General features: G+C 41.9%; 1 protein-coding gene across 1 annotated transcript in view; it reads left to right on the top strand.

Annotated features, from left to right (window-relative positions):
* Nucleotides 1-22,336, top strand: part of ACOXL (acyl-CoA oxidase like) — a 340,428-nt gene extending 318,092 nt beyond the window's left edge. Inside the window, 1 exon segment of the mRNA XM_061210908.1 lies at nt 22,136-22,336. Within this exon segment, the coding sequence (XP_061066891.1) occupies nt 22,136-22,336 (201 nt within the window).
* The last annotated feature ends 1,752 nt before the right edge of the window (nt 22,337-24,088 follow it).

The raw sequence follows: 24,088 nt of genomic DNA, 5'->3' as shown, positions 1-24,088 counted from the left end.
ATGAGCTTGGCTAAAGGTTTATCAATATTGTTTATCTTTTCAAAGAACCAGTTCTTGGTTTCATTGATCTTTTCTATTGTTTTTTGTCTCTATTTTATTTATTTTCTCTCCAATCTTTATATCTTTATTATTTCCCTCCTTCTGCTGCCTTTGGGCTTTGTTTGTTCTTCTTTTTCTACTTCTTTGCTGAGATTTTCTATTTTTTTCATTTGTTTAAAGCATGGTCATAATTACTTATTGAGGCATTTTTATGGTGGCTGCTTTAAAAATCTCTGTCCAATAATTCTAACATTTCTGTAATTTCAGTGTTGGCATTTATTGCTTGTCTTTTTCATTCAGTTTGACTTCTAATTGAGGTCTGGACATTTTGGGTATTATGTAATGAGACTTTGGATCTTGTTTACATCTTCTGTTTTAGCTGGATTCCTCTGACAGTGCTCCAGTGGCGGAAAAGGCACACCACCTCATTACTGCCTTATAGGGATAGAAGTCCATATTCTCATTCAGCCTCTGCTGATATCCAAGGTGGGGGGAGGGGGTTCTGTCCTTGTTACTGCTGGGTGGGGGCAGAAGTTTCAGTTATCAGCTTGGTGGGGAGGGGTAGGAGAGCCTCATTGCTCTCCCCACATGGCTTCCAATGACACTGACAGTGTCTTTGCTACCACCATGGGATGGTTAAGTCGACTCTCACTAGGCCTCCTCTGGCAGCATCCTGTCTAGAAGAAGAAGGGGTACATTGCTACTTCCAGGTGGAGGTGGAAGTCCAGGCTCCCCATGTGGTCTCCGTTGTCACCATGGGAGGTGAACCTCATTACAGCCTATGAGGGTGGAAGAAAAAGCAGCCCACTCAGCCTTGAGAGACATGGGTAGTGAGGGACACAGTTTTTCTATGGTGTTTGGCTGGAGTAGATCTGTTATTGTCTAAAAGTTTTCTGTCTTTCCTGGCCCTTTGGGAGAAAGAGCAGGCTTTTTCTGAGATTTTTGTCTGCATCTGTTGACATTCCTGGGTTGCCAGTTTCTTTAGCTCTGAATGTGGGATGTATGAGGTCAAAAGAGAACCCAGGGAATTCACCACTGTGTTGTTCCTGAGGTCCCAAAATCCCTAGACAGTTGGTCTTCTCTTCACCTTTCAGAGTCTTCCTATCTTTGTTTTATATTTAATGTTCAGGGTTTTTAGTTGTGCTTAGTGGGAGAGTAGAGAAAAGTACATTCATCCTCCAGAAGTGAGCTTTGACTATGATTTCTTTTTATAAATTTATTTATTTATTTTCGGCTGCGTTGGGTCTTCGTTCCTGCGAGCGGGCTTTCTCTAGTTGCGGTGAGTGGGGGCTACTCTTTGTTGCAGTGCACAGGCTTCTTATTGTGGTGGCTTCTCTTGATGTGTAGCACAGGCTGCAGGTGCACGGGCTTCAGTAGTTGTGGCACACGGGCTCAGTAGTTGTGGCTTGCTGGCTGTAGAGCGCATGCTCAGTAGTTATGGCACACGGGCATAGTTGCTCCATGGCTTTTTGGATCTTCCTGGACCAGGGCTCGAACCAATGTCCCCTGCGTTGGCAAGCAGATTTTTAATCACTGAGCCACCAGGGAAGTCCCTGACTATGATTTTTGAGAAGAGAAAATGATATCTTGGTAAGATGCTTTCTGGAGAGTTTTGTGAGTTCATCTGACCCCAGATCAGTAGTCTCCCTGGACCTTCCAGTTGTTGTTCCATCTAAAAGTCTGCCTGCAACTATTTCATCCAATGGCAATACTTGACTTTATTTGGAGGATCCTTTACAGTCCTTGCTGGCCTGAGAACCTGATTTACTGATTCCTCATTCCCATAGGCCCAAGCAGGGAATTTTGGGACCTTTCTATGGCAAAATGTGGGAAACAAAATATGTTGAGTTTTCCATAATGAAAAATAATTTTTCATTTAAAAATGAAATTATTATGATCATCCTACTTTTTAGGTGCTGAAAGTTATCATTTAAATTAAAAAATAATAGTAAGTAGTGCTTTTGTTTTGTTATCCTTACTTGACTAAAAAAAAAAAAATGTTGGGACTCCAGGAGGGCTCACAGGAAGGAGTACTTTCCAGAACGTCTGCTGCCAGTGTCCTTGTCCCCACGGTGAGCCAGCACTGCCCCCCGCCTCTGCAGGAGACCCTCCAACACTAGCAGCCATGTGGCTGACAGGGCCTTGGTGCTCCGGCTGGGTGTCAGGCCTGAGCCTCTAGTTGGGAGAGCTGCCTTCAAGACATTGGACCACCAGAGACCTCCCGGCCCCATGTAACATCAAGTGGCAAGATCTCCATCTCAATGCTAAGACCCAGCTCCACCCAACGGCCAGCAAGCTCCAATGCTGGATGCCCCATGCCAAACAACTAGCAAGACAGGAACACAAACCAACCCATTAGCAGAAAGGCTGCCTAAAATCATAGTAACTTCACAGGCTCCCCAAAACACACCACCGGACGCAGCCCTGCCCACCAGAAAGACAAGATCCAGCCCCACCCACCAGAACACAGGCACCAGTCCCCTCCACCAGGAAGCCTACACAAGCCACTGAACCAACCTCACCCACTGGGGACAGACACCAAAAACAACAGGAACTACAAACCTGCAGCCTGTGAAAAGGAGACCCCAAACACAGTAAGTTAAGCAAAATGAGAAGACAGAGAAATACGCAGGAGATGAAAGAGCAAGGTAAAAACCCACCAGGCCAAACAAATGAAGAGGAAATAGGCAGTCTACCTGAAAGAGAATTCAGAATAGTGATAATGAAGATGATCCAAAATCTTGGAAACAGAATGGAGAAAATACAAGAAACGTTTAACAAGGACCTAGAAGAACTAAAGAGCAAACAAACCGATGAACAACACAATAAATAAAATTAAAAATTCTCTAGAAGGACTCAATAGAAGAATAACTGAGGCAGAAGAACGGATAAGTGACCTGGAAGATAAGATAGTGGAAATAACTACTGCAAAGCAGAATAAAGAAAAAAGAATGAAAAGAATTGAGGACAGTCTCAGAGACCTCTGGGACAACATTAAATGCACCAACATTCAAATTATAGGGGTCCCAGAAGAAGAAGAGTTAAAAAAAAGGGTCTGAGAAAATATTTGAAAAGATTATAGTTGAAAACTTCCCTAACATGGGAAAGGAAATAGTCAATCAAGTCCAGGAAGCACAGAGAGTCCCATACAGGATAAATCCAAGGAGAAACACACCAAGACACATATTAATCAAACTATCCAAAATTAAATACAAAGAAAAAATATTAAAAGCAGCAAGGGAAAAGCAACAAATAACATACAAGGGAATCCCCATATAGTTAACAGCTGATCTTTCAGCAGAAACTCTGCAAGCCAGAAGGGAGTGGCAGGACATATTTAAAGTGATGAAGGGGAAAAACCTACAATCAAGATTACTCTACCCAGCAAGGATCTCATTGAGATTTGATGGAGAAATTAAAAGCTTTACAGACAAGCAAAAGCTAAGAGAATTCAGCACCACCAAACCAGCTTTACAACAAATGCTAAAGGAATTTCTCTAGGCAGGAAACATAAGAGAAGGAAAAGACCTACAAAAACAAACCCAAAACAATTAAGAAAATGGTAATAGGAACATACATATCGATAATTACCTTAAATGTAAATGGATTAAATGCTCCAACCAAAAGACATAGACTGGCTGAATGGATACAAAAACCAGACCCATACATATGCTGTCTACCAGAGACCCACTTCAGACCTAGGGACACATACAGACTGAAAGTGAAAGGATGGAAAATAGATATTCCATGCAAATGGAAATCAAAAGAAAGCTGGAGTAGCAATTCTCATATCAGACAAAATAGACTTTAAAATAAAGACTGGGGCTTCCCTGGTGGCTCAGTGGGTGGGAGTCTGCCTGCCAATGCGGGGGACATGGGTTCGAGCCCTGGTCTGGGAGGATCCCACATGCCGCGGAGCGGCTGGGCCCGTGAGCCACAGCTGCTGAGCCTGCGCGTCTGGAGCCTGTGCTCCGCAACAAGAGGGGCCGCGGCAGTGAGAGGCCCGCGCACCGTAATGAGGAGTGGCCCCTGCTCGCCACAGCTAGAGAGGGCCCTCGCACAGAAATGAAGAACCAACACAGCTAAAAAAATAATAAATAAATAAATTTATTAAAAATAAATAAATAAAAATAAAGACTATTATAAGAGACAAAGAAGGACAGTACAGAATGACCAAGGGATCAACCCAAGAAGAAGATATAACAATTGTAAATATTTATGCATCCAACATAGGAGCACCTCAATACATAAGGCAAATGCTAACAGCCATAAAAGGGGAAATCGACAGTAACACAATCATAGTAGGGGACTTTTAACACCACACTTTCACCAATGGACAGATCTTCCAAAATGAAAATAAACAAGGAAACACAAACTTTAAATGACACATTAAACAAGATGGACTTCACTGATATTTAGAGGACATTCCATCCAAAAACAGCAGAATACACTTTCTTCTCAAGTACTCATGGAACATTCTCGAGCATAGATCATATCTTGGGTCACAAATCAAGCCTTGGTAAATTTAAGAAAATTGAAATCATATCAAGTATCTTTTCCGACCACAACGCTATGAGACTAGATATCCATTACAGGAAAAAATCTGTAAAAAATACAAACACATGGGCGCTAAACAGTATGCTACTAAATAACCAAGAGATCACTGAAGAAATCAGAGGAAATCAAAAAGTACCAAGAAACAAATGACAATGAAAACACGATGACCCAAAATCTATGGGCTGCAGCAAAAGCAGTTCTAAGAGGGAAGTTTATAGCAATACAATCCTACCTCAAGAAACAAGAAAAATCTCAAATAAACAACCTAACCTTACACCTAAAGTAATTAGAGAAAGAAGAACCAAAAAACCCCAAAGTTAGCAGAAGGAAAGAAATCATAAAGATCAGATCAGAAATAAATGAAAAAGAAATGAAGGAAACAGTAGCAAAGATCAATAAAACTAAACGCTGGTTCTTTGAGAAGATAAACAAAATTGATAAACCACTAGCCAGACTCATCAAGAAAAAAAGGGAGAAGACTCAAATCAACAGAAGTAGAAATGAAAAAGGAGAAGTAACAACTGACACTGCAGAAATACAAAGTATCATGAGAGATTACTACAAGTAACTATATGCCAATAAAATGGACAACCTGGCAGAAATGGACAAATTCTTAGAAAAGCACAACCTTCCGAGACTGTACCAGGAAGAAATAGAAAATATGAACAGACCAATCACAAGCACTGAAATTGAAACTGTGATTAGAAGTCTTCCAACAAACAAAAACCCAGGACCAGATGGCTTCACAGACAAATTCTATCAAACATTTAGAGAAGAGCTAATACCTTCGCAAACTCTTCCAAAATACAGCAAAGGGAGAAGCATTCCCAAACTCATTCTGTGAGGCCACCATCACCCTGATACCAAAACCAGACAAAGATGTCACAAAAAAAGAAAACTACAGACCAATATCACTGATGAACATAGATACAAAAATCCTCAACAAAATACTAGCAAACAGACTCCAACAGCACATTAAAATGATCATACACCATGATCAAGTGGGGTTTATCCCAGGAATGCAAGGATTCTTCAATATATGCAAATCAATCAATGTGATACACCATATTAACAAACTGAAGGATAAAAACCATATGATCATCTCAATAGATGCAGAAAAAGCTTTTGACATATTTCAACACCTATTTATGATAAAAACTCTCCAGAAAGTAGGCATAGAGGGAACTTGCCTCAACATGATAAAGGCCATATATGACAAACCCACAGCTGACACCGTTCTCAATAGTGAAAAACTGAAACCATTTCCTCTAAAATCAGGAACAAAACAAGGATGCCCACTCTCACCACTGTTATTCAACATAGTTTTGGAAGGTTTAGCCACAACAATCAGAGAAGAAAAAGAAATAAAAGGAATCCAAATCAGAAAAAAGAAGTAAAGCTGTCACTGTTTGCAGATGACATGATACTATACATAGAGAATCCTAAAGATGCTACCAGAAAACTACTAGAGCTAATCAATGAATATGGTAAATTAGCAGGATACAAAATTAATGCACAGAAATCTCTTGCATTCCTATACGTGAATGATGAAAAATCTGAAAGAGAATTTAAGGAAACACTCCCATTTACCACTGTAACAAAAAGAATAAAATACCTAGGAATAAACCTACCTAAGGAGATAAAAGACCTGTATGCAGAAAACTATAAGACACTGATGAAAGAAATTAAAGATGATACAAACAGATGGAGAGATATACCATGTTCTTGGATTGGAAGAATCAATAATGTGAAAATGACTATACTACCCAAAGCAATCTACAGATTCAATGCAATCCCTATCAAACTACCAATGGCATTTTTCACAGAACTAAAACAAAAAATTTCACAATTTGTATGGAAACACAAAAGACCCTGAATAGCCAAAGCAATCTTGAGAAAGGAAAATGGAGCTGGAGCAATTAGGCTCCCTGACTTCAGACTATACTACAAAGCTACAGTAATCAAGACAGTATTGTACTGGCACAAAAACAGAAATATAGATCAATGGAACAGGATAGAAAGCCCAGAGATAAACCTACACACATCTGGTCATCTTATCTTTGATAAAGGAGGCAAGAATATGCAATGGAGAAAACACAGCCTCTTCAATAAGTGGTGCTGGGAAAACTGGACAGCTACATGTAAAAGAATGAAATTAGAACACTCCCTAACACCACACACAAAAATAAACTCAAAATGGATTAAAGACCTAAATGTAAGGCCAGACACTGTAAAACTCTTAGCGGGAAACATAGGAAGAACACTGTTAGACATAAATCACAGCAAGATCCTTTTTGACCCACCTCCTAGAGAAATGGAAATAAAAACAAATATAAACAAATGGGACCTAATGAAACTTAAAAGCTTTTGCACAGCAAAGGAAACCATAAACAAGACAAAAAGATGATCTGACAAAGGCTCAATCTCCAAAATATACAAGTAGCTCATGCAGCTCAATATCGAAAAACAAACAACCCAATCCAAAAATGGGCAGAAGATCTAAATAGATATTTCTCCAAAGAAGATATACAGATTGCCATCAAACACATGAAAGGATGCACAACATCACTAATCATTAGAGAAACGCAAATCCAAACTAGAATGTGGTATCACCTCACACCAGTCAGAATGGCCATCATCAAAAAATCTCCAAACAGTAAATGCTGGAGAGGGTGTGGAGAAAAGGGAACTCTATTGCACTGTTAGTGGGAATGTAAATTGATACAGCCACTATGGAGAACAGTATGGAAGTTCCTTAGAAAACTAAAAATAGAACTACCATATAACCTAGCAATCCCACTACTGGGCACATACCATGAGAAAATCATAATTCAAAAAGAGACATGTACCACAATGTTCACTGCAGCACTATTTACAATAGCCAGGACATGGAAGCAACCTAAGTGTCCATCGACAGATGAATGGATAAAGAAGATGTGGCACATATATACAATGGAGTATTACTCAACCATAAAAAGAAATGAAATTGAGTTATTTGTAGTGAGGTGGATGGACCTAGAGTCTGTCATACACAGTGAAGTAAGTCAGAAAGAGAAACACAAATACCGTATGCTAACACATATATATGGAATCTAAAGAAAAAAAAAGGTTCTGAAGAACCTAGGGGCAGGACAGGAATAAAGACACAGACGTAGAGAATGGACTTAAGGACATGGGGAGGGGGAAGGGTAAGGTGGGACGAAGTGAGAGAGTAGCATTGACATACATACACTACCAAATGTAAAATAGATAGCTAGTGGGAAGCAGCTGCATCACACGGGGAGATCAGCTCGGTGCTTTGTGACCACCTAGAGGGGTGGGATAGGGAGGGTGGGAGAGAGATGCAAGAGGGAGGGGATATGGGGATACATGTATACATATAGCTTATTCACTTTGTTATACAGCAGAAACTAACACAACATTGTAAAGCAAATATACTCCAATAAAGATGTTAAAAAAAATGTTGGCAATCACATGTTGGTTCTCACCAAATTGCTTTTCTTTCTTTCTTTTTCTCTTAGTTAAAAAAAAGTGAGATCTATTTTATATACATTGAAATGCACAAATTGTAATGGTACCGTTCAGTGAGTTTTGACAAATGAAATGGTAGATTGCATAGTGCACACGCCATCCATCATCTAAGAAATTTCTCTCAGCCCTTTTTCTACTAATACCTTCCCTTCACTCCCAAGGTTCTGTCTTTGTCACCACTGCTCTGTTTGTTTGCTCCGGAGTTTCATAGGAATGGAAGTAGATAGACTGGATCTTCTGCTCAGCATGATGTTTATGAGATGTTGAGTAGTTCATTCCTTCCTTTTTTTTTCTGAGTAATATTTCATTGTATATATCTCTGCCAAACTCTCCCAACTTCCTCTCCCTCTCAAATGCTGATTTCTCTAGGACTCTGCTATGAGTCCAGTTCCTGCAGGCTGACTTCAGAAATTGGCCTTGTTACCTCCAGCTGACCTCAACTGCATCATTCCACAGTTATTAAGGTACAATGTCCTGTCTGTACGCACCTGCAAGAAGAAAAAATTACTGAAGATTTAAGATTTTTCATTTTTTTCCTGCATTAAATGAGTTTGATTGTGTTGAAAAAAATTGTTTATTCTATTGTTGATGGACATTTAGGATGTCATGGATTTGGTGTTATTATGAATAAGATTGTCAGGATCATTTTTGTTCTTTTTTTTGCACATATGTTTTCATTTCTTTTGGTAAATACTTAAAAGTGGCATTAATGGATGTTATAGTAGGCATTTATTTAACTGTCTAAAAAAACTACTGTAAACAGTTCTCCAAAAGTTGTTATACCATTTACAACTTTACTAGCGTGTATAAGAGTTCCGTTGTTCCACACCCTCACTGACATTTTAGTGTTGTCAACCTTTTTAATTTAGGTATTCCAGTGGGTACGTAGTAATATCTCATTGTGTGTTAATTTTCATTTTCCTGATATTTAATGGTTTGGGGCACCCTTTTGAGTGCTTCCTTGTTTTTCATGTGTCTTTTGTCAAGTGTCTGTTTAAATCTTTTGCCCATTTTAAACTGTGTGCTGTTGTTATTGTTTTTAAAAACCCTAAGTTGTAAGGGTTTGTCATACATTCTAAATACAGGTACTTGGATTTTTCCCAGTCTGTAGCCTATTTATTCATTTTCTTAACAGTATCTTTTGAGAAGATGAAGTTTTAAAATTTGATGAAATAAAATTTTTAACTTAAAATATTAGCTTATAAATTTCCTGGGAAATAAAAGGGGCAAATATGATTTTGATTGTTATTGCATTAAATCTATATATCAGTTTGGGGAGAATTGATATTTCAGCAATTCATGAACATGGTATATCTCTCCATTTTATTTAATTCCCTCCAACAATGTTTTGTATTTTTCAGTAATAGAATCCTTGAACATATTTCATTAAATTAATTTCAAAAAATTTTAAATGTGTTTTAAAGATCTTGCCAATGGTATATTTAAATTTTTCATTTTCTACATGTATATAACATATATGTTCCATATTTAGTACACACACAATGAATTTTTGTACATTGACTTGTACAATAAGCTCACTAAAATCACTTAATAGTTCAAGTAGTTTGTTTGTAGATTCCCTGAGATTTTCTAAGTACTCAATATTATCATCTGAGAATAAAAACATTTTACTTCTTTCTTACCAATCTGTATTTTTTAATGCATTTTTCTTGCTTTGTTGCATTGGCTGAGACCTGCAGGTCAGTGTTGAAAGGAAATATTGAAATGAGGCATCCTTGATTTTTTCCTCAGTCTTACGGGGAAAGACTTCTATATTTTGATATTAACTGTAAGTTTTTCATAGCTGTCCTTTATCAGATTGCAGAAGCTCCCTTTTACTCCTATTTTGAGTTTCTATCTTGAATATTTTGTAATTTATCAAAAGCTTTTTCTGAATCAATTGTTTTCTGCATATCGATCATATGATTTTTCTCCTTGATTCCATTAATGTAATCAGTTACATGATTTTTTAGTTTTAAACCAATCTTGCATTTTGGGGATGAATCCCACTTGGCCATGATGCTGGTCCATTTTATATATAGATGATTTTACATGCAAACATTTTGTTAAGGATTACTGTATCTATGTTCATAAGGAATATTGGTCTTTTAGTTCCTTGTTATGATCTTGTTAGCTTTTGGCATCAGGGTATGCTGGCTTCATAAGAGGAAAAATATGTTCCTTAACCCTCTATTTTTTTAAAGAGATTTTGCATAAAATTGTCAATGAGAGTTTTTATCTGGTGTAATACCCTCTGAGAATAAAGAAAATTTGGGGGCAATTTTTTTGTAGTGAGAGTCTATGGCAATAAATCTCCCAGTTTTTACTCATCTTAAAATTTTTAATTTCATCTTCATTTTTAAAGGACAATTTCACTGGATGTTGAATTTTAGATTAATTTGTTATCCTATTGTCTTCTTTCTTTCCTTGTGTCTGATGAGAATTCAGCTATCATTCTTATCATTTTTCCCATGCATGAGATTAAGTTTTCTCTGACTAAGCTTACAATTTTTCCTTACCTTTTGTTTTAAGCAATTTTACTATGGTGTACCTAGGTATGGGGTTTTTTTGTTTGTTTTAAAATTTATCTATTTGGTGTTCATTGTACTTCTTGAATATATAGAGGATGTTTTATATCAAATTTGGAAACATTTCAACCATTATGTCTTCTAGAATTTTCTCATTCTCTCTGACATCTGGGATTCCAATTGCATGTATGTTAGGTTGCTAATATAATCCCACAGGGCACTGGTGTTCCCTTCATTTTTTTTTCTTTTTTCTCTCTGCCCCACTTGGAATAATACTGATCTGTTTTCAAGTGTACTAATCTTTTTCTGCAATGTTCATTCTGCTATTAAACCCATCGGTGAGTGGGTTTGTTTCATTTTACAATATTTTCAATATTTAAATAAAACATTTATTTTATTTCATTTTTAAATAGTCCTTTTTTCAGTTCTAAAATTTTCCTTTCATTCTTTTTTAGAGGTCACATTTATCTCATGAAGTATCCCATTTTAATCTATTGTATCCATTTTTTTCTTATAAATTCTTGAATACATTTATAATAATTGTTTTTAAAACTTTGCTAATTCAAATAACTGGTCATCTCTAAGTTTGCTTTTACTAACTGTGCTTTCTCAAGATTTGGGGTTATATTTGCCTGCTTCTTTGCAGATCTTATACCTTTTTATTATACTCCAGACACAATGTATAACAGATTTTATTTTCTTTTGTCTGGTGGTTAGGGTGTGGGGCTGATCATTAGGGTTCCAGAGTCAAGTTGAGCAGGGGCTGCTTTAATTAACCCAACCCCCATCCCCACTCCCATACTGACTTTTCGGTCCTGTCAGCAGTTGAGTTGGCAGGATGTTGGAACACAGTCTCAGAAATCTTTGATTCAACTTTGGGTTCAACTTCTGGTTGTTACCATGGGAGCTAAGTTCTCTTGAATCTTTTTACATCTTAACTAGAAGTCCTCCCAAATTGCTTTTGAGATCATTTGGTTGATGAAATTCAAAATTCCAGGACCCATGGACACAGAATTTCTCCATAATAACTTGGGACTCCTACTGCATATTTAGTTCTGGCAGTTTGTGTAGCTTCTGCTTCTTGAAAAAAATAGTTTGACTGAAAATTATTCCTTCTTGGGTATGTTCACATTTCTTTGGGTCTGTACTTATACGGCTGAACTATCAGCTGATTAAAATGCCATAATCTCATGTATGAAAACATGTGAAGCTAGTAGTGAAGTTTTACTTTAACCACCTAATTTAATATTCTTTCTCGGTTCATGTAAATGCCTTTGTAGAAAATGCTACCAAGGGCGGCATTGTGGTTACTTTAATTCCATTGCCAATACTTTTATATGGTTTCCTGTATTCTAAAGGGAAGGCTATATGCACTTGTCTTCTTTTTAAACTTTTCCTCTTATGAATCAGTAGCAGTATGAATAAATGTCAGAAGTTCTTATTAAGTGGTTAAAATTGATACCTCTGTCTCAGCGTTCTTGATTTAAGTAATGATGATTAAGCAGACTTTAAATTAGAAAATGCCAGAGTTATAAAGAAATTGGTTTTTTTTACTAAGTAAAGAACACGAAATAATAATAATATTTATAAATACTCTGTGCCAAACTCACTTGGTTCTGACATTTTAGAGATAAGGAAGTCACAACATCAGGATTCAAAGTCCCACTCCTTTACTAAAATGGGCTTTGCCAATAATACTTAGAAAAGAACAGAATTATGTACTCTTTGGTCGAGAAACATTGCAATAGGAAAAACACTTGGAAGGTAGATTTGTCTCTCCTCAAAATAAACTCTCTAGTTAGGCTAAATGAAGGCATTTTTGTTGTTGTTTTTGTTTGGTAAGGAATGCAATTTCTCCATTCTAACATCTCAGACTATGCTAAACATTTTTATCAGATGAAGAAGTAATCAGCATAAAATATAATTAATATTGATTCAGAGAAAATATTAAGCTGGAGTCCTGATTATTTAACAGAACCACAGAATTTCATTTCATGCTAATGAAACTTGGCCATAGCAACCATGAGAATGTATGAGTTCTTGGGACCAAGAAGCTAAGGTCTGGCCCCGCCTTGAGGAGCTGGCCAGTGGTCAGTAGAAACAGGAGCAGAGCTCCCCTTTCCCATGGTTGTTGGGTAAATTGACAGGGCTAGAAGCACAGCACACAGTGTGCGATTCTGCCCCACGTAAAGGTTTCAGGTATGTTTTTCTTTATGTTGACCACTAGCCTGGCATTTGGGGCTAAGGTGGCAGATTAGCTGTTACAGACCTACCATTCTGACCCTTTAGAGAATGTTTGTCTGCAGAGGCAGGCAATTCTGCAAGAGAGGTGAATGGATGGGAGAGAAGTTGGAAGTCTTCACAACAAGTGGTACCAGCTGCAGGGTAATTACTTGATTGAGGCGATTTTCACTCATCACTATTTGACAGTCAGCCTGTTGTTCTTTGAAGGGATTTGACTTGTGTTTGGTGACTTAAGGTGTGGACCAGAAGAGCTGGAAGGCCTGTGTAGGAGGAGAATCCACAGAGCAAGTGGCCCTCTGTCCACAGGTAGAGAATCTGTTGTTTCTTGAAGACCCTTGTATCTGAGCCTCATTGGCTTGTTTTCTGGAGAGTTGAAGCCTTGTCCTTCTTGGGAGAGCATCAGACTGGCCCTTTCACGTCATGGCGGCTGGCTCTGAAGCCAGTGTCCTCAGCACCTTCCTTCAGAGGCAACATCCGAGAGCCCTCCTGCGCCACCCATTACTGTCCTAAGTCCTCTTGGGGAACCTGAGGCAGTGCGGCTGGTCAGATCCATGCTTTCCACGTTGGACACATGTGGAGCATTGATTCTGACTTAGGGAGAATAGCACAGGTCACATGTTTGCTACAGTGGTGGAGGCATTTCCTCAGGGCAACACCCTGTACCCTCCAGAGACCGGGAACAGTGAGGCACTGGGGGAAAGATGGAGGCAGAATGGAAGCTGTGGAAGCAGAAAACTCTGGATGAAAAACCTAGTTGTCCCAGTTATGAGGTATGTGACTTGGAGCAAAATCCTAAACTCTTTAATCCTTGGTTTCCTCATCTGTAAAATGGGCTGGTAGCTGACAGACTTGTTATGAGGACTGAAGGAGGCAGTTAATATAAAGACCTCGTCTGTAACCTGGCACACGGTAGATATCCAGGAAATGGCCATCTCAGGGAGCACAGCACAGAACACCTGGGTCACATAGCTGATAGGCCACTGCACGATGTTGTTATAAAGATGCTGGAGATGCAGGGATGCTGCCAAATCAAGGCAGCCGAGTGGCTCCCTCTGTACCTTTACGTGTTCAGCCACCTGGGAAGGGGTGTGGAAAGCGTAGACACTACACGGGAGAGGTGACTCCTTGGCAAAGGCTGAGGGGTACCAATCTATGACATGTCCACTGGGGACTAGGATTGAACAACACAAGCATGGGATAGCAGCGGAGGCTAAAGGCAGGCAAAGGTGGCCAGAGGCACCTGGCAGAATCTCAGTTATATGTCACAGCAGCAGTGAAGGCCGTAAATGATAGGCACAAGCAATGTGGAAACCTCACTTCACCAATCACTTCAACTTATTCCCTCATCACATCTTTTAGATTAAAAAATATTTGTCAATTAATTGTTTTAAGCTTCCCCTTCTTTGAAAGTTTCTAGTTAATCCAAAATAAGTCAGTTGAAGAAGTCTAGTTAAAGTTTCTAGTTAATCCAAAATAAGTCAGTTGAAGAAGTGTAGTTAAAGTTTCTAGTTAATCCAAAATAAGTCAGTTGAAGAAGAAGGGGCAGAAAATTACGTGACTAGCCCCCCAATATCTAACAATGCCTTAGAAAGTAAAGACTGGCTGCATAGAGATTCCTTTTGAAAAGTATGTGTAACTGCTATCTTATAACAAGTGTATCTGTGGTTTGGTTTGGTAAGGTTACAAGTTTCCATTTCTGTGCTTTAACCAGCTATAGTCATTGGTACCAAGAAGGACACTCTTGCAAATCACCTTTAGGACACACACATGATGTCATTTCACACATGAGGAAACAGGTCAGGGAAGGCTATTTGCCCACCGTCACAGGACGAGGGAGTGGTGGAGCCTCATTCCATACCTTGGCTGCCTGGTGTGCTTTCGTGAGCAAATTCTCTGCAAACCCATCACCCCTGATTTCCCAGGCATCTGGGGGTCAGATGCCCATGTAAACCTTTTCCTCTATCATCCACGCACATGAAATGCTAATCATGTAAAATCTAGCTCTGCTATTGGAGGTACCTGATCTGAGTAGCATCTATGTGGTAACAAGACATATAAGGACAGGTATTATTCTTTTATTTTTAACCAGCCCAGAACTCCTGAAAGATATGCTCCAAAATATCACTCTTTAAAATCAATGTTTTTCCAAAAAAATAAAATATAAAATAAAATTTTAAAATAAAATCAATGTTTCCAATGGGTTTACTACCCTTTTGTAAGGCAGGTTGTCCTTTCCTCGAGGTCAGCGTAGGCATGGGAGGCCATTCTGTAGGTGATGCGTGGAACTTCCCCTGGTCCTGGCTGCACTCTTCCAGGCAGCCAAAGCCAGAAGGGGTCTCAGAGTGCAGGGGGCAGCCACTCGGCCATCGTTCGCCCTTGGCAAGTCGAGCAAAAGCCTGAACAGTGCCATGTCACCTGCCAAGAGCAGCTGTGTTCTTCTCCTGTGCCCTGACATTCTGTTACTGACCCAAGAGTGAGTTTTGGAAGAGATTTTAATAACACCCAGAAAGATATATCCTTTTGCTGCCTGACACAGTCAAAGCACTGTCAGAGGAGGCCAGTTACAACCAGAGATTTAAATAAGAACTGGAGTCTCAAAACATAATACCCCAAATGTCCAAGTTTCAGTTGAAAAACAGTCATCAGACCAAGAACAAGGAAGATCTCAAACTGAATGAAAAAGGACAATCAATATATGCCAACACTGAGATGACAGAGATGTTGGAATTATTTGACGATTTTAAAGCAGCCGTCATAAAAATTCTTCGACCAGCAATGATGAATACACTTGAAACAAATAAAATAATAGAAAGTCTCAGCAAAGAAACTGAAACTGTAAAGAAGAGTGAATGGAAATTTTTGAACTGAAAAAAAATTATATATATATATATATATACATATATATAATAGTCATACATAGATATACATATAAGAACTAAGCATTCAGGGAAAATAAAAGTGACAGAAAAGCAAATGGAGGGCTTTTCCGGTAAGCGGCCTGAGGTGACCTCTAAAAATGGTTCGCTATTCACTTGACCCAGAAAACCCCACAAAATCATGCAAGTCAAGAGGTTCAAATCTTCGTGTTCACTTTAAGAACACTCGTGAAACTGCCCAGGCCATTAAGGGTACGCATATCTGAAAAGCCACCAAGTATCTGAAGGATGTCACTTTAAAGAAGCAATGTGTGCCATTCTGTCGTTACAATGGTGGAGTTGGTAGGTGTGCCCAGGCCAAACAGTAGGGCTGGACGCAGGGTTGGTGGCCCAAAAACAGTGCTGAATTTTTACTGCACATGCTCAAAAATGCAGAGTAATGCTGAACTTAAGGGCTTAGATGTAGATTTTCTGGTCACATCCAGGTGAACAAAGCCCCCAAGATGCGGCGCAGGACTTACAGAGCTCATGGTCAGATCAACCCATACATGAGCTGTCCCTGGTGCATTGAGATGATCTTTACTGAAAAAGAACAGATTGTTCCTAAACCAGAAGAGGAGGTTGCCCAGCAGAAAAAGATACCCCAGAAGAAACTGAAGAAACAAAAACTTATGGCCCGGGAATAAATGCCGCAAAAAATAAATGCAAATAAAAGTAAAAAAAGAAAGCAAATGGAGGGAATCAGTATCTAGCTAGTACCTACTATGTGACAAGGCCAGTAATGCTAAATGCTTTATTATTATTATTATTATATAATATAAATATATTATTACATATTTATTACTTAATCCTTACAAAACCCTAAGAGAGAGAGAATATTCTCTTTCTACAGATGCAGAAACTGAGGCTTGGCAAAATGAAATGACCTGTCCAGGTTCTTTCGACTAACATAGCAACTATTTTAGGATGGCTTTACAAAGGCAGTAAATCTCTAACCAAGTACAGAAGAGACCTGGTTCAGTTGCAGTGTGTCAAGTGAGGGAGAATGGAAATGTGGTCCAGACCCCGATAGTGAAGAGTGTCGTGTGGAAGGCAAGATAAGCTTCCTTGGCCCCAAGTAGAAAGTGCAGATTGTGCTTGGATGGTGGATGAGGAAACTGGTTATGGGAACTCAAAACATCGAGTGCTGCTAAAGGACTCATGTTCACAATCGGTCATTTTACCTTAACCTGAGAAGCAGGTGGACGTGATTCCAGGCTTTTGGGAAGAAGAATGATCAGATCAAAAAATACTCGAGGAAGGTAACCTTGCACAGCAAGAATCTAGAGAACGTAATGAAGGTCTGAATAAAGGGGCTACGGAAAAGAGCGGAGAGGGTTCTCGAACCAGATTCCAGGATAAAAATAAATAGAGCGGAGAAACTCTGGATGATTTTTCCACGGCTGATGAAGACAGACCACAAAGATGAATCGACCTTTCTCTTGATGAGAAATGTTTGAGGTGTGCCTGAGGGATGTGCGCTGATACCCCTGATACCCATTTCATTTAACATTTTCAACAACCATTTGGAGAAGGTGGTTCACTGAAATGAAGCAGTACGTTCTGATATTGTTTCACACACATGCGCGTGCACCCATCGTTATGAAAGGTTTCAGACATCTCAAAGGGGTCGAATCATAAGATAAGGTGTCTCTGTACGTATTCCCCAGCTTGTCGCTTTCACGCTGCCATCCTCTCCCAAGTGGAGTCCACCAACTCAGTTGTTGAAAAGCATATGTGTTGATGTAGACCTTCTTCTTTAAGGAGGATGCTCCTTACAGCTATTTTAAATGAGAAAATTTAGGCATCATAGAATAAAGAGAAACCCAACCAGATAGAAGTGGCAAGTCATGCATCCATGTACCCATGCCTGATTTCACACCCTGTCAACTCAGCCCCCCGAGTTTATGTGTAAATGGATAGATTCACATTGAAACTTACCTGGATATGAGTTTCTTGGAAGCTTTTAGAGGCCTTGATAATGGTATTTTGGGGATAAAGAGTTGATAACTTTCTGCTTTGCTGCTTCTTGCAGCTTACACTGTGGCCTTCACATAAGTACCTCATTCCATCCTCCCATCCACTCTGGGCATCAGACCTGTCAGCCGCACTCTAGAGTAGACAGACTCCAGGCCTTGGAGATGAACGCCTGCTGGTCATCCTCGTTTAAGACATCTCTGGGAGTCAGGAAACACTGCAGTCCTGGTGAAGTGAGGTGATAAAGAGGCACCCGTCCATCACACAGGGTGCCTCTGGCTGGGCCTGACCAGACCCCATCTGTTTTCCTCTACTAATGGCACAGGAGAACTTAAGCATTTACAAGACTTGGGATCCTTGGTTGCAAATATTTTCTGTCTTTTTTCCCCATCCTTGACACTTTGCTTGTACTGAGGATTTGTGTTGGAGGCTAAAGCCCCTCACAGAGATGCTGAAGGAGTGGAGGATGGTTATAAGGCAAGTCCTGGTGATTTGCCTTCTAAACTGCACTAGGGAAGTGGGCTAGGTGGTGGCCTGCAGTGAGACCTCCAGCCTGCTATTCAAATTCTCTCCCAGATACCCACTAACTGGACACTCATCTGGCTTTATAAGCTATTATTTCAGGACTGACATTCTCTCTTTTCCACTAAGCCTATTGGTCAGCTACACCTGTCAACTGCTTTAATTGTACAATTACAGCACTGTCCTCAGATAACTAAGGTAAGAAGGTAGAAGTGCAGCTGAAGATAACCCCAGTGGATGGCAATTTGAATTACAATTTTTTTTGTTTCAGTTACCTATTGCTGTGTAACATACAACCCTAAAACTTAGTGTCATGAAATAACAGTTGTTTATTTCTTGCAATTCTGTGAGTAGGCAACCTGGGTTCTAGTATAGTTCTTCAGCTAGTCTTAGGTAGGGTCACTGCAGTCATCTGAGTTTAACAGGCCTGAGGGCCTCACTCACGTATCTAGCCGTGGGTCTGGCTCTTGGCCAGGGCACCTCAGTCCATCTCCACATAGCCTCTCATCCTCCAACAGACTGGGCTTCTGCACAGCAAGGGATCTCAGGGTCCCAGGGGAGCAAGAGGAGGCATTGCAAGGCTTCTTGAGGCCTAAGCTCTGCAACTCACACAGTGTCACTTTCTGCACATTCTATTGGTCAGGTCACAAGGCAGCCCAAATTCAAGGGATGGAGAAAAAGGCTCTATCACGGTGCCCAAGCAAGAAAGGGGCTAATCAAGGGACATTTCAACTTGGGGTAAGGGACTTTACACAAACAGAGAACAGCATAAGGTCATCTGGTGCTGGGAACAGAGATGTGGGGATATGGGAAGAGGCAGGAAAACCTTCTGCACAGAGTCTTAGGACTAGCTGAGGTGTTGTAAGCACACTGGGTACCTCGCACCTTGGGCATCTGTTGTATAATTAACACCAACACCATGGAAAAATAGAGTTTGTTTAGAGGGCTGTAAAGCTTAGTCACTGCCCATCCTAGGCCATCCTGCGCTCCCAACTGGAAGAAGGAAAATGCAGGGAGAGTCAAAAAGAGGAAGAAAAAACTAATCTACTGCAACCAGGTGGGGATGGAAAGCAAAACCGATGGTATAAATCCCTCCCCCCAAATCCACATATTCACATATCCACATACTGTCCCTCCCTCTTGGGCTGTTTCCTGTTTCTTTAAAGTAGACATTCTCAAATCCTGCCCACTGGATACTTCCAATGGAGCTTATGTTCTTATTTTTAGACCAATACTTCCCTTGCTTTGGGGCTGTCCTTTTAAAAATTTTCTGCAAGAATTTATAACTTGTTCATATTCTCTTATTTTTAAAGGGCACTTCTCCATTGATGTTTTTCCAAAAGCTGGTGAGTATTCTTTGTAAAGAGATGGGTGGGCTTGGAGTGCTTTATCCAGCACAGTTGGCTCACATACTGGCAGGATGGGGTGGGGGAAGGAGGCTACAGTATGTACCATGTTTATGCTTACAGTATGGAAGTATATGTTTGGTAATAAAACTAAACTTGTATAGTACTTGGCTAAGTCCTAAAGGGCTCTCTGGTAATAAGAAAATGCTGGAATTGAGTACTAATCAATGCTACAGTAGCTACCTAAGTTTACTTTGTATGAAGATCGTATTTGTAAAAAATCTCTAAAACTGCTCAATAGCTCCACGAGGTAGGAGGCCTGTCTCTGCAGTGTGCGCCTCTAACTCCAGTGCCCAGCAAACCCCTAACACAGGGTGGAGGGTGGACTACAGTACATACTTTGTAAGTAGAAGAATGATCATTATTATTATCGTCCCCACAGGCAGAGGTGGGAGGCTACCTGGGATCAGAGTCAAACGCGTTATAATAGGAATGATGCCTGATCCTTCCATCTGGACACTAATCATTCTGGGTTCGTGTTGCAGTCTGTGACACACGGAGAAAGCAAGAAGGAGGGCTCTTTCACACAGCCCCAGAAATTCAGGTTTAGAAAGAATCTTAGCAATCAACAGTCTTCTCGGTCAATCCAGTATTCCTCTTCAGAGTGTCTTTGGAGGGTTTGGTCCCTGAACACTTACATGCAAGGAAACACTCTTTTTCACCAGCCATTGGATTCCTTTTTCATAAAAAATCTACTTTATTCTCACTCTTAAAGGTGTAAAAATATCGAATAGAAACCTGCCTCCTGCAATTTCTGCCTCTGGACCCTTATTCTGTGTTCGGCATCAGGCAGACCAAACCCATTTTCTCTTCTACACAGTGCTCATTCGAATAATTGAATTTCCCCTGTTGCGGAATAGATGACAAAACTGGTTGAGTTTCATAATGCTAACCCAAAGGAAAAATTGTCTTGAATAATCATATTACAATACGTGGAAAGTTTAGGGATTTGTACACCATCTCATGGTTTTGAACTGTGTGGGTAGAGACATTGAGAGTTGACAGATTAGTCAGGGATTTGTCAGGAGTATTAATTACAGACTTCGAAATCTTGGTCAGTGAAAGTTCATCATAGTGCATCTTGCAAATATGATCAAAGTCTTTTCAGTACTGATTTGATGATGCTTAACCACAGTGTGTAAAGAATGAAGGTTTTCATTAGAAATTACTGATGTAATAGAGCACGCTGTAAGGGAAGATGGATTGTTGGACTATTAAAATTCATGCTCTTCCCCCACCCTACCCCACCCCTCTTTTTGGGGCCCTACGCTCATTGTCTCTGAACACCTGAAATGGCGTTTTGAACTGCTGCAAAGACGTGTAGTCTTAACAGCATTAGTGCAGCTCAGCGATGACCACCACCATGAGGGCAAAGGTGGGGCTGGTGTTAAGTGATGTATTTAAAACCATAAAAATAAACCATAAAAACCTGGGGGCTAACTGTAATTTGGTGAGGGAAAGAAATTTACGGCTGGCTGAAAACTTGAAAAATGGAGGAGTAAAGTGCATAGCTGGTAAGTGGAAAGGAAAGCAGTTCTTCTGTCTTGCCCTGGTCAAGGTTTAGGAAAACAATCTATTATTTTTGAGAGCTTTTTTTTTTTTTTCTTTCTCCTGGCACCTAAACCATGGAAAATGAAATAAAAACACACTCGATGCAGCTCCTCCAATATCACTGGCCTGCATTTCCCTCTCCCTTCTGCAAGGAAGACTTATCCGTGCCTTCCAAAGGTTGTCAGAACATGGAGGGTGTCAGTGGGGTTCTTTTGTGCTAACTTCCCACAGGTAGATTTCCCGCAGCAGCCAGGTGGAAGGCACACAAAGGTGCCAGTGCCCGGTCTTGGTCCCCCAGTCCCGTTGTGCTGGTGTTTCAGGAACCATGGGCTGCTGCCAGCCAGGGGTGGGAGGTGCTCGTCCCGACAGAACTGGGGCAGGTCTCCTCTGCTTCACCTGTTCTGACGCTCTTCCTGTTCAGTTGCCTCTGTACGCCAGAGGGTGGCACCCCAGGCACTCCAGAGGTGGAATGGAGGAAAAGGGAAAGAACTGGAGGAGAGGTGGGGGGAAGGGGATCGGAGGGCAGTGAAGGGGTGGAGAGAGAAGGGCTGGAAAGGGGAAAGTTGATAAAGTCTCTGATTTTGGTCTCCGGCTGCCAGCTAACTTGGAGCCCACCCCTACCCCTTCACGGAATAAGCGGGCTTCTGCCAGACTAAGTGTCAGAGTTAGGAATTTCTAAGAGGAAAAAGGCTTGTGACGGTGACCAACAGCCTCTACCCTCCTGGGTCCCAGGAAATCGGAAGGGAAACTAGTGTCGGCGGCTGCTCTGTGTGCCGGGGCTTCGGGGGTGGGCGTAAAGCCGCTGGCACCAAATCGCTACGAGTGAGCCAACATCTGACCCGTCCCTTTGTGTTGTGTTTTGCAGTTGCTCTATTTGTGCAACTCACTGAAGGGTGATGCCCTGAGGGTGATCTCCGCCTTCAACATCCCACACACCTCCCTCCACGCACCAATCGCTGAAATCGCCAACCCGATGGCCTCCTGGGCCTTCTACCCAGTACCGCAGCATCCCCTGGCCCGGGAAGGAGCTCGGTCTCCGCGGCCCAAGCTGGGAGCCAAGTTATAGCGGGGGTGGCGGGAAGGGTGGTGGCCCGCCGGCAGCTGCCAGAACGCTTCTCAGACGCCTGGAGCTGGGGCCCGAGGTCGGCTGGCACGTGCTGGGCCGCGGCCCTCAGGGATTTTGGTCGTGCAGTGGGGGTCCCGCTGAGGCTGGCGAGGCGCACTACGGCTGTTGGGAAAGGGAGCCAGGTGGTAGCCCCGAGAGTGTGGCGTTTTATCCTCTCCTTGTAACCACGACTGGCCGGGCCATGCCCTCTGCCGCCTAAGTCACCAGATCGCCCTAGACAGAGTGGGCTCCCCTTCGAGGGCGCTCCGGAACCGGTTGCCACCAAAGGCCTCCCGCTGTCAGTGGTGACTCAGATTCCCAGTGATTTGGGAAGACTGTTGTGCTGGGTGGAAAGAAAGAAAACTATGAAAATCAAACACCCGCGGGCAAAGGTTCAGTCTAGCAAGTGATACTTTTCCAGCCCCCTTGGGCTCCGCGAGGAAATACACAAGAGGGGAGAGGGAAGTGTGAGCCTGGAGTTTTGCTCTGGGCAAAGCACGAACCCGGGCTCGTCCCTCCAGGGCAGGCAGCTTCCGGAGGGACCGCAAGACAAAGCGCAGAAAACGTTTTGACCGAATGAACGTGTAATCTATTCTTGAGACGAGCAAAGATACAGCTAAAGTTTAATAAAGAAATTAAGCGTTAGGAAGGCTCCCGCTGCTTGCAGAGGACGGGGAGGTGGAGCAGGGCAATACACTGCAGTAAGTTGGTTTCGGAACTTGGAGAGACCACGCCGGCGACGCCTGTGGTTCCAGCGAGGGCCGTAGATGTCGCCCGACTTCATTCTTGCTTTCAGTCCAAGCCATCCTCCGTTCTCCCTCTCCACATCTCGTGGAGGAGGCAGGAGGGGACACCGCTCTGCTTGTGTCTCAAAGGCGACATCCAGGACCGGAGCGGAGACCTAACGCCCACCCGCCCTTCTCTAGACTCGGACTCTGCGGGAGAGGGCGGAAAGGGCTCGTGGTCACCCGATGCCAGGCGCTTGGCCGAAGCTCCCCAGCACAGTCTGGGTTGCACGAACTGCCGCCTCCGAGCCGACCTCCTGCTTGTGCCCCAAATAAGAGCATTTAGACGGTTGCTTTCCCCGACTTTTTTTTTTTTTTTTTTTTTTTAAGTGTTCACAGGGTCACTGGAGCAGACGACGCGGGGGCGGCCGAGCTGCACAGAAGCAGAAGACAACCATCAGGGTTTTTTCTGTGTGGTTCTTTTCCGGTCCCTGTCTGCGTCGTCCAACTCCACGGAGAGCGCGGAGCACTCGGGCGCGCGGCGGGTTTGGGGCTCCTCTCCCGCACAGCAGGTTGGTCTCTTTTCCCCGGGTGCCACGATAGGCGGTTAAGGCGCAGAGTTTGCCTGCGGCCGCCACCTGTAACCACTTACGAGAGCTCCAGATGCGGGCATTGTAGACCTCTCGCCTCTGCGTCTACTTCGCCACATCCACACCCGCGTCCTTTCCCTCCTGCAGCGAAATCCCCGGGGTGGAGCCCGGCGCGCGTTCTCAAGCCCCTCCAGAAACCCTTGGCCTCCTTCACCTCGCTAAGGACTCTCGGGAGGATGCGCCGAGAAGACTTTGACCCGGGGCTGTGTTGCCACGCTGACGTTCTGCATCTGCTTACAAAACATAAAAATTGACCAAGGTGGCCAGACGGCGGGACAACCCCTCACTGTCTTGCTTCTCTGCACCGAGGCACCCTTCTGGGGTGCGGGTTAGGGAGG

Source organism: Eubalaena glacialis, chromosome 14, assembly GCF_028564815.1.
Source record: "Eubalaena glacialis isolate mEubGla1 chromosome 14, mEubGla1.1.hap2.+ XY, whole genome shotgun sequence".
NCBI lineage: Eukaryota > Metazoa > Chordata > Mammalia > Artiodactyla > Balaenidae > Eubalaena > Eubalaena glacialis.
Note: the sequence above shows the minus strand (reverse complement) of the source record. Positions and strands in the feature narration are given on the sequence as shown.